The sequence below is a fragment of the Mya arenaria genome, chromosome 14 (assembly GCF_026914265.1).
Source record: "Mya arenaria isolate MELC-2E11 chromosome 14, ASM2691426v1".
NCBI classification, from domain to species: domain Eukaryota; kingdom Metazoa; phylum Mollusca; class Bivalvia; order Myida; family Myidae; genus Mya; species Mya arenaria.
The window spans coordinates 60,149,932-60,162,549 of record NC_069135.1 but is presented as its reverse complement, the minus strand read 5'-3'; the positions used below and the strand labels follow the sequence as shown (position 1 = coordinate 60,162,549).

Sequence of the window (12,618 nt, the reverse complement as noted above, 5' to 3'; positions counted from 1 at the left end):
TTAGATTTGAAACACATGCATCTCATCAGAAAATCCAGCGACAAACAAACGCTTTGTTCTTTTATCAAGAGCAACTGCCCTAGGTTTAAAATACAGAGGTTGTGGTAATACGCTCTGGATGTCTTCATTTTTCTTTACCCTTAATACGTCCTTGCTACTATAGCTACATACAAGTATGGAACCATCAGTGTCCATGCACAGACTCTGAGGACAACTCAGCTTGTCTGACTTCACAAATAACTTAACACCACCGTCACTTTTGATTTCTGTTATTGAATTTTTGCTATTACATGATACGTACATCGAGCCAGTAGTCGAATCTTGTGTTGACCAGTATGGACGAGTGACAAACTGTTCTCCATTCGCGTTGGTTTCCTTACTTAAGTCATTGCTGATAACCCTGGTTTGGTTTCCTTCTCCATCCACTTCAATAGTTTTGGCAGGAGACAAACACTGAACTTTCAGGGTTTTGTTGAAACATTCTACGGCGTAACATTTACCGACTACGTCTATCTCCCGGAACGTGGTGAGGTCTGTCGCTGGTGACTTCAGGTGGAGTATTTTAGGTTCACCACAAAATGCCACGTATGCTTCACCATGCTCTGTAACTGACATCTGCCATGGCCCATATTGTAATTTGACGTTTGAAACAAAAGTAGAATTGCCAGTATTGAATGTCTTTAGTTTTAAATTGGTGTAATCGGTTAATAAGACCAGGTCATCTCGTAACAACGCAATATCTGTGATTTGACATGTGTTTTCGTCACTTTCATGCTTGATAGTAATCGTCTGAACAAGAAAGGGTGCTTTGACTAGGCGAAGCAGTGATGTTTTATCTGGCACGAAGCCATATCTGACAATACTGTTGTCGCTACATAACCTTTGAATATTATCTTTGATCGAATCTACCTCTCTTATTGACCTCAACACCAGGATGGCGAGTTCATTGTCTTGATTGTTGTTTTTATACGTTTCAATTCTTTCAAACCAGGAACCAAGCTGATCAAGAACACAATCATATGTAGAGACCACAGCCTTTAACGTTCTTCTATCTGATATCTTTATTTTGTCAAGCTTAGCTTTGAACGTCTCCATTGCCTTGTGGTAATAACGATCAACTTCCTCAAGATTCATGTTTGCCTCTTTCTTTTTCGCGGTGTATGTGGATTGTAAGTCCTTAAGCATCTGAAAAGCCTTTTTATAGTCTTCGCTGTTCACGAATACTTGGGAATAATCATCGATTGACTTTATATCAGTGCAAACTTTATGCCCCAGAATCACACACTGGTCACAGCATAATTGCTTGTGCGATTTACAGAAAGATGTTATTTTACTGTCAGTGTGTACATGGCAGCTGGGATATTGAGCTTTTCTATTTGGCTTCTTTCTTGGTACGTCTTTTCCTCTTTTAACATGGTGTGATTTCGTCACACGTAGTATCCTGTGCGTATCCAGACATGACTGACACATATATTCATCGCATTCCATGCAAAAACCTTCAACAGTTCTTGTCCGTCCATCACTGAAGCATGGTTCACAATTTTGGTCACCGTCTTTGTTTGACAAAATATCAACTGAGCCATCCGCTGTCGCCATGTTAATCATTCACCCAGCCCTTAACTGGCCCGTCGTATATTGTTGTGAACTTGCATTTCACACCATATAAGCGTTTTATTGTTATCCAATGCCAAATTTTAATGTTTGTTAATTTTTACTTCGGTGAAAGGTCCTTGCATGAACACGTTTTTTTTTTGAAAATGATTATATATACAAGCTTATATCAGGCTTACAGCAGATATGGTTTATGATAGATTACATAGATAAAGGCATCTAAACGAATCGATTTGACAAATTTATCGGAGTTTAATATCCTTAAACCACTCGATCATAAACCATTTTCAGTAAATGATTGTTCAATTTTCTAAAAACGGAAAAATCAGATTTACTTCCGTGTTCCCCTATTATCAATACTCCATTGACTTGGATTTGTAAAGGTTGATACACTGTTTATCTTAATGTGCAATGATGTTTACATTTTCTGAAAATGCTGTGACCTCGCCGCGATAAAAACAAGTGATGTGGAGGTACATGCATGTACACTATTTTCGTCATAAATATTTTTGGTGGAGTTTATATCCTTTATATCTTTTTCAAGCCCAGATGTGTATGAGGTCAAGAAATTTACGACATGTATATACAGTAGTGACATAGCACATAATATACGTTCACTACTCAGATTATCGCAAGCCTTTAAACAATATACATGCACCAGGCTCGTAGCTGCCTATACGTGAGTTCGCGGCTGAATTCGCATGATTCTAACAAAAAAATAAAACAGTTCAGCCAACGTTGCAGAATCACTATGCTCACTTGATTTCATGATGTACCAGACATATGGACATTGTCATTGAAAATGTATTTTACAGTACAATGGCAAAAAGGACAGAAAATAAGACTTGCAAGACAATCTGAGTGTGTGTCGGACTTTGTTTGTTCGCTATTTTAGAGACAAAAATCAGCCGAGTAAAGGGCAAATTTGTTGATGTATTATCCTAAAACTGTCCATTTTTCAGTACTAAATAAATGATATCAGAACGCACAGAATGCGCCAGAATGATCTTGTTTTCAAAATTCTAATACCCCCGGCACAATTCTGAATCTACATGAATAGAGAGCTTGCTGCGCCGCTGAGTACAACACAATTAATCATAAGCGTTTATACAATATACATACACTTCTAAGTTATCATTAGCGTTATACAATAAACTATTTAGATAAGCGTTTGTACAAGAACACATACAATAAACACGCACTTCTTAGATGATCACGAACTTTTATAGAATTTGTATAAACTAATCAGATTATAATCATCGCTTATACAATATACATGCATTACTAAGATTATCATTATAGTTTATGCATTTTATATGCACTATTTAGATTATCATAAGCATTTGTAAAATAAACATATACTAACCAAATCATCATAAACGTCTATACAATATACATGTACATGCATTACGAAGCTTATCATTAGCGTTTAAATACATTATGCATGCGTAACTGAAATTATCATGAGGGTTTTTATAATAAACATTCACTACGCAGGTTATCATAAGTGTAATTATAATGTACATGCAATTTTAACAAAGATTATCATTCGCGTTTATACATGATGCATGCATAAATTAAGTTAATCGTAAGCATTAATATAATTTACATACACTTTCGAAATTTTGAAAAACGTTGCTCATTTCTTGTTTGCGACGATATCACATTCAAAAAATATCAGCACCTGGCAGCACTATTGAGGTTTGTTAATTAATTGAACCCAGAATACAACGGAGGTTTATTTAGTGTGGTGCGGAGTGGAATCTGGTGAAGTAAGTCCATGTGTGTGTAAGCTTATTTATACCCGCACTCGGGCCTTGCTCATTCGGCGAGTGCTCCAATAAAATTGTTAGTCATTTTAGGATTTTGGAGCATAGTGCACTGACAGAATGTAACCCTGGTTAGAGCTACCCTGGTTCTTTTACGTGCAACAGTGTATAGCACTGTCACACGGGACCACCATTTAACGCCCCTACCGGAAGACGATTAGAATGTGTTTAATGGTGCGGCAGGGAATCGAACCAACGATTCCTGGATTTTTAGCTTAGTGGGTTACCACTAAACCATGGATGCGCCACTAGACCTCTTGTTGTTTCAATTGGATTTTTAAGTCTGCAAACAAAGACAGTGACGAAAAAGCACAACATAAACACAACAACAACGTGATTTTGACATATGTCGGTGTAAGTATATGCCTTGTAAATATTATTGAAGATGCACTCTTATTCCCAAACAAATCATACCACAATGAATGAAATTGTTCAAATATACCAAAAAGAATGAATAAATATAAAAAACAATGCTTCCTATGAAGGATACCGAGTTTAATTTGAAAGAAAGTTGTTCAAAACACGGTATTTCTACCTTATGAGACGATAGTTAATTACAGTAAATCTTTTAGCATTCACCAATCATTAAATATTTTTGCGTTTTCAGCTATTAAATACACGGTTACAATCTTGTTATCAGTAATTTATATTTTCCATAAATGCATTATTTAGTTAGTAGTTAAAGGTGTATCTCTCAGAATTTATGTTTGCTATACATGTGTATGTATTGATTTTAAATAAGAGTGTCACTTTAAGAAAACGTGTATTTTAAATGATCACACTTTCGGCTTTGCTGACTTAAAGTTACCTTCTATGTCGGAACTAAAACGTTTTTGAAGAGAGGAGCATAAATTTAGGACTTATAATGCGGTAAACGCTCAATTGATTACTAGTTTGAGCATATCAAACAAGGCGCCCGGTTATGATCATTGATATGCAAAACGGCGTTGACAAATACATTGCCACTTACCGAAGTAGAAACACAAGGTAACAAAGTGTTACAAACACGTTTGGAATAAAATCTCTTTTACGCTTACACAAGTACCAAAACCTTGTTTTAAATGTTAATTTTACCAGCCTCAAAAAAATTCTACAAGATTCAAAAAGGCAAAACAGTCTGAATAAGTAAGATGAGATTGTGTTGCAAAACTTTTCATAAACAGGGGTTTCAAAGACTTTGCACAACCGATTGCGTTTTAAGTTTTAGACCCGACATGCCCATAGTGAATATATACCTAGATTTTGATGTAATATTGAGCATAATTTCTCCCACTTAGTACTTTGACAAGCACTTCTAAGTAGATTGAGTAACTTGAGAGACTTCACAATTTTCTAATGTTTAATCTCCATGCATGACTTTGAAGTTTGTCAATACAGAATTAAACCTCCATCTAAAAAGTCTTAATGTCCAAGTCTTACACACTACATTAACAATAAGAGAACTTAAGCATAAATATTACTGTATTAGTCAGCGTTATGGACCTTTCCATACACATTGCTTTGTCTTAATATATTAGACATAATAATAGACTTGTTTCTTGTTTGTGATATTTTTGTTTTTATGTTCTATGTCTTTGGCGTTTTCCCTGCGCCATTAAAAGGGATTTATGTATAAACGTTTGGCTACTGAGCTTGTTTTTGTAGTTTTCCAGATAAAAACTGAGCTAGTTGCTGAAACAAAGGGTAGCTTTCACCCAAAATACGATGATGATTTGTTAACTAGCTCTAAAGAGCCTAATGATGACAAAAAAACGTAATTACGAGCTCATCAATGATGATTTATATACTAGCTCTGACGATACAAGTGACGATTCAATGTCTTCAAGTGATGAATCTGAATCTTAAAGGGAGCACGGAAATGAATTTAAATCGTTAATGTCCAAGAGACAAAACAGCACCACAAGAAAATCCCGACCATTGCCTGACAACAGCCAGCATGATGACAAGTGTTATTCAAAAGTATCGGTTAATAATAAGTCATTTGCTCAAACTAAAGAAATTAAAAGAACTCAGCATAAGGAAAATCAAAATAGGACCCATCTCACAAATGGTGATAATAATTCAAGCAGGGCGAAAAGAGAAACAAGGGAATCTTATCAGGAGAAAATGGACGTTTGATATACGCAGTTTCAAAAGTGGCAAAATTGTCATTCACCAGACCAAAACGTCATAACCAGAAGTCCGTCTCATTAAGATCACGGACAAAATTGTTACTATTATCAGCATAATCATCAATCTATAATCCCCAGATGCAGATTTGTAGCCCATATCAGGGGGGTCTTGGTGTAGGTGCATTTCCCGATCAGCCGGATAAACCTAAAAAGGTGCAAGTTTCGATGAACAGAATCAGTACATAAAGCAGATGTGTAGACAACCAAAACCTGTAGTCAAGAAAAAGATAGAAATGTAAAAAGATGATAAAAAAGATTTCTATAAAAAGTTTTATATGTACAATTTATTTGAAGAGCAACAAGAAAGGGCACTTTATAAAGTGGGTGCTATGGGGGTATTTGTACCAGAAATGAATTGATCTAATGTAAAATATCTCCGTTACATTTAAATGAATACATTTGCTTCTATTCATAGGTAACATCATTTTATTTTAGCAATTGTATGGGTAACAGGTATATCAAATAACAATTAATGGGATGCAATGCAAATTAAATGTAAATGACTTCCATTTACCAAATTGTCTGGTATCATTAACCTAAATTTTTGCTTTTGTCATGCAGAGATTCATATTTTATTATATCAATAAAATGAGTTTGAAATCGAATCACGTTTTAATCCTTTAATGTAAAGTCCATTCAAACGAAATATATTCAAGCCATTCATACATCAGCGTGTGCTTTGCCTTTTGCTGAATCTCAAATCTAGGCATTTTTCTGTCTGATTATTGCAATTGCCGTTGTCTAATTAAGTACATCATAGATAAAGCCTGACCTATAGGTAACACAATGAAACATATATGTTATAGGCTTGATGGGCGGTCTTTTGAGGTATTATTTTTCTCTGATTTATTTGGCCAGTCCTACGAGTATGCATGAGAGAGAAACAAAAACATCATCGCTTATCTAAAATGAAAAATGGTTAAACAACAGATTATTTGTCGGTTTTGGTTCCCAGACAGTAGGACAAGATTCAACAAGATTTCTTAGAAATTCATCCAGCATATCCAGTACCCGAACCCGGACAGCCTTGTTCTTTAGTTAAGTCCTTTCTTATTACAACATTGAATTGTCTCCAAAATGATGCAAATACTATATACACTGTTGCTGGTTTTTAATCGTACCTCTGGCCAAAATCTCCTTGACTGTTCTATTATGGGAAATGCCGGCTGCAGGCCCTGTACACTCGCCTTCGCAACGATTGTAGTTACTCGAACCATCATCCTTATGTTAGAATTTGTTTTCCCTCACTATCAGGTGGGTGTGGAAATCAGGAGACTACACACCGCTTTCTCCTCATTTGTCCTCTCTTTACAGAACAAAGGCAACCTTATAGTATGCCCTTTACTGTACAATCTCTGACTAAAAAAGATTTCTATAAAAAGATTTATGTGTACATTCTATTTGAAGAGCAACAAGAATGGGCAGTTTATAATGTGGGTTTTATGGGGGTATTTGTAACAGAAATGAATTGATCTAATGTAAAACCTCTTCGTTACATTTAAATGAATACTTTGCTTCTATTCAAAGGTAATAGCATTTTAATGGGTAGCAGGTATATCAAATATCAATGAATGGGATGCAATGCAAATTAAATGTAAATGATTTATATTCACCAAAACAATTGTTTGGTATCATTGACCTAAATTTTGCTTTTGTCCTGCAGAGATTCATTTTTATTATATCAATAAAATGAGTTTGAAATCGAATCGCTTTTTCATTCTTGAATGTAAAGTCCATTCAAACGAAATATATTCAACCCATTTATACAACAGCGTGTGCTTTACCTTTTGCTGAATCTCAAATCTAGGGATTTTTCTGTCTGATTATTGCAGTTGCCGTTGTCTAATTAAGTTTATCCTAGATAAAGCCTGACCCATAGGTAATACAATGAAACATATATGTTATCGGCTTGATGGGCGGTCTTTTGAGGTATTATTTTTCTCTGATTTATTTGGCCAGTCTTACGAGTATGCATGAGGGAGAAACACAAACATCATCTCTTATCTAAAATGAAAAATGGTTAAACAACAGATTATTTGTCGGTTTTGGTTCCCAGACAGTAGGACAAGATTCAACAAGATTTCTTAGAAATTCATCTAACATATCCAGTACCCGAACCCGGACAGCCTTGTTCTTTAGTTAAGTCCTTTCTTATTACATTGAATTGTCTCCAAAATGATGCAATTATTGTAAACACTGTTGCTGGTTTATAATCGTACCTGCAGCCAAAATCTCCTAGACTGTTATATTATGGGAAATGCCGGCTGCAGGCCCTGTACACTCACCTCCGGAACGATTGTTGTTCCTCGAACCATCATCCTTATGTTAGAATTTGTTTTCCCTCACCATCAGGTGGGTGTGGAAATCAGGAGACTACACACCGCTTTCTCCTCATTTGTCCTCTCTTCACTGAACAAAGGCAACCTAATATTATGCTCTTTACTGTACAATCTCTGACTAAGGTAACCCTCCGTTCTTTTTATATGGTGATGACACCCTCACCGAACAACCAATATTACTCTGCTCGAGGCAGTTCATCGCTCAATACAATGTGTTTAACCAAAGAAAGCATGGCTTAAACCGTGAGACCGTCGACACGATGGGATATCTTACGCAAAGAGCCCCATCTAGCCTTCTACAATGAATACAACCATATAAGAAAAATGACATGGCTATGTTCAATTCTGCCTGCTGTTAGTATCGAAATGAAGTTATAAGGCCCCAATAACTGAAGGACTGGAAGTATAAGACAGACACACATTTATGTACAAGCCTTATAAATGCAACGTGACAACAAAAATGAACAATATGATGAATATTATATCGTGTGCGAAAGTCATATGCCGCTTGTAATTAAGAAGACAGTTAACTGACAGTTTATTTCTTTTTTAATGTTCAATTGTGTGAATGTTCAATGCTGAGAATCAGTTTAATTGACAGATAATTATATGTCAATTAAAATGAAGTGAATTAGATTGATTAGGTATTGTATCATATCGATGTGGTTAGATCATGCTATGCTTGCAAACGTTTCCTTTGTAGTTTTTACTTTTATACACCAATAATAAAGACGTCTCCATCGTCGCCAGCATTTCAAGTATCCGAGACGGGTTTTTTCTTTGCTTGAAGAATAATGTAATTAAGAAAAAAAAATGATTTGAACATGTTCCATATAATAATATTTTTTTAAACTATGGCGCGGAATTAGCATTCACTGCATATATATTAACTATTGCGTCTTTGAAAATAATATCCGTTAAAGACTCCATGTATCTAAAAAGACAAGCACACTTGTAATTCATTCATTGACCTAGGCATATAATAGCACTCGGACGTTGACCTATACATACATGTGCATATACAATACTTCCGAAAATCGTATTCTGTGATATAGTCAATTTAGAAAGCAAATAAAATTTGCCTACACTAAAACACATACACAAACACACACAGACACACGCACGCGCGCGCACGCACGCACGCACGCACGCACGCACGCACGCACGAACGCACACACACACACACACATTAAAACAATCATTCTAAATAATGCTAAATGCTCATTGAAACAACGTACCATATTCAAATTATTCGATCTGTTCACTCAAACGTTCCGAAACTTAATTACTATTTACCGCCTAAAACCCCTTGTGTAGAACTTATAACACACTTTCTGGGCATAACATCAAGGAAAATATTTGCGCACCACATTGTATTTCGGCACTGCCACTTCTGTTCCAAGGTGTATCAAGTATAATAAACAACAGTTTATTTGCAAGTTAAGACGTCCATATTTGTGAAGTCAGCAAAAAATACCATCTTGCATGTTCGCGCTCGAAGCACTCAGTATATACTGTGTATCAACATTATTGCATTCGTGACATCGTTGTTGACAAGTTGTTGGTACTTTGCACCACAGTTGAGCAATAACCAATCGAATTAGTTGATTCTAATTCGTGTAAAAGACTTAAATTGAAACGTTAGAATAATTATTTTGAAAAATATATAAGATTCATCGGATAAAATTAAAAATAGATGCTGTATGGTATATGCTTTCTAAACCAATTAGTTATATATTATAAAATCGAAAGAACTCGTATATTTTTATACTACATAAAAACAATATATATATATAACTTAACTCAATAATGTTCACTTTAATTATTTTTGCTGTGCTTAAGCGTTTCAATTGTGGTTGTTTTTGGCGACGGTAATTAATACAATTCGTTTAAATAATCGTACACTGCTTTTGTTGTATGATATGATACTGTAGGAATCATTATCGGTCATCTGACTCCTATTTTGTTTATAAAGAAACCAACAATCAATCATATTTGTCTCTCGCTGCGGTTCATATGCTAATTACAACACATGTATACGTTTTTATTCAATTTTGAACATCAAAGAAACCTGTCACAAGTCAGTCTAATGCATCAAAGAAGCCTGTCACGCTGCCAGGTAAATAAGATCAAATGGCGTTGTTGCATTCTAATGGGTGAATGAATCATTGATAACAGTTCTTAGAAACGATGTTTTACAGTGCACACCTTTCATTGTCATACCTACTTTTCATATATGCGTTAATTACTAAAGATAAAGGGCATTGTTTAGATTGATTTCTATTTGCTTTTTTTATAAACCAATTTAAGACAGTTATTTACATATACATTGAATACGCTGTATAGGAGTTGCGTCCGTCACGTCATGTCACTTCGTCGCATCCATGAAATAATTATGGTGTCGCATGTAGCTCCAAAAGATTTGCACTCACACTCCAGAAACGTTGGTAAGCATAAATATTGCACCTATCCTCATGTAATTGTATAATAATGTTTTACAGCAGCAGAAATCGTACACCTTCAACTTGTGTGACATTTCACTAGCTTTGGCAAGTGTTCAAGCGTCGTCTTACAACTGTTTAATCGGCGTTTAGGGATATTTATTACATCATTGATAGCTCCTGTTGGTCCGCATAGAACATTGTACAGTTGCAACTTGTGTAACATTTCGATCGTTTTTACAAGTTTTCAATCGGCATCTGGGGGTATTAATCACATCTTTGAAAGCTCCTGTTGGTCAGCATTAGTGTTGAAACGGCGTCTGGGGCTATTTATCACATTTTTGATAGCTCATAGATATGTTGGTCAGCATAGATAATCTGCATTTGCAACTTGTCTGATATTTTACTCGCTCTTACAAGTGTTTAATCGGCGTCTGTGGGGATTTATCACATCGTTGATAGCTCATAGTAATGTTGGAAATCATTCATCGGCATGTGACATTTCACTCTCTCTAACAATAGTAATGTTCTGATAAAAAATACCGTTCCTGTGTCCAAGCGGCGTCTCGGGGTTACTTATCACCTCTAGTTTTCTATAAACTAAATACTAGAATGATGTGTTTTGACACAGAAGTGACCCATTTCTAGCCTTATTTCTTTTAAATAATACACTGTACGTCGCAATGTTGTATATCTTATAGATGAAAACATGCTTATGGTGACAACAGTAGAAATGAACTTGTTATTTGTTTTGTGCACATTTTGTTATTAAAGAAATGTTTAACACTGAGTGTAATTTAAATATATATATATTGTGTATCTAGGTGGCGGAGATATTTACAAATGTGATGAGCAATTTTCGTTTCTTCGGATGTTCCTTTTTGAAATTAATTGGCATGCTATTTTAAGCCATTTCTGTTGCCAATGAAGTACGTTTATGCACAGTTTAAGTTCGAATGTACTCAAATATATGAAACATATGAATGTGGTTATGTTTTAATACTGAACAATTGAAGATCGCATGGAGGTGACTCCCTGATTCACCAGCAAATGTTGAAAATTGCTGCATTATTCACGTTATATGTTAAATAATGTCCTGGAGTAAATTATAATGTGTAAGAAAATAACAAATAAGCTTTTAAGATCTGGAGAAAAATACGTTTTTCTACGAACGATTTTAGCTTTAATTCAACCTAAAATTGCATGTATAATGTAATGTTCGTCATTTTTTTTTTCATTTTATGACCCAGCAAGCAATATCATTTCAAATTATATTAAAATTATATGGGGGCTGTAGGCATCAACATTTTACTTGATGACAATAGAGCTATCAGCTAACTGGCTTGCCTGTGGGTAGGCAACTTTATGGTTTATAGCATGTGTCAATCCATAGATTTATATTACCGAGTTCAAAGTGGGGAATTTATTATGCCATGAATACACTCAGCATAAATTACATAGCAGGAAACGATATCATTTATATATTAGTTTGAACGTATTAAGGAGGTACATGGTATATTTCTCAACTAGATTTGAAATTTAATCTTTATCTTTAGCTAAGATGTAATTTCACACGCGAAAGGCTAGATATGTAGGATATGGAGATATTTGAACATGTGCGGTTGTCAATTCATTCAATTATTAGTGAAGGCAAGAGTATAAATTAAATAAAATCTAAAATTTATTGTAAATTGTTGTTTGTGGTTATGTTAAGCAAGCGACAATTGTTATGGAGGGGTCTGAGAAAATAAAACCATGATTTTACTTAAATCAAGAACTTAATAACATCTGTAATGACTTCCTGAATGAAATAAAATAGATATTGAAAATGGCTTCCGTGAAAACAATTTTATGATCTTTGTACTTATGAAGAATAAGTTGCATACTAAGTTGGATTATTGTTTAATACCACTTTAATTTTACATGGACAAGCCAATTTGTCATAAATTATAGTTAGGGGAGGTAAATGCATTTGAGATTGCGATTGGCAATTATTATCAGTGTACGGTAACCGTGAGCGTGGGTTTTGGTCACGTGATCGCGCTTCGTCATTGCTGAAATCCTGCACTGAGGAATAAGATAAACTACGTTTTGCACAATGAACTCTGGAACCCCGGTATTTACATGGATTATGAAACTAGGACTTGAGCGGTTAAGATAGCAGGCTAAAAATCAAATATAAACCCTGATTAAGAAGCACAAGTCAAGGGCCCGAACGGCAAAGAAC

General features: G+C 35.1%; 1 protein-coding gene across 1 annotated transcript; it reads right to left on the bottom strand.

Moving 5' to 3' along the window:
- LOC128216335 (uncharacterized) lies at window positions 1–1,596 on the bottom strand. Its single transcript, XM_052922895.1, has one exon. The coding sequence runs from the start codon at window positions 1,594–1,596 to the stop codon at window positions 1–3; it is 1,596 nt and encodes a 531-aa protein (XP_052778855.1).
- Between the last annotated feature and the right edge of the window lie 11,022 nt (window positions 1,597–12,618).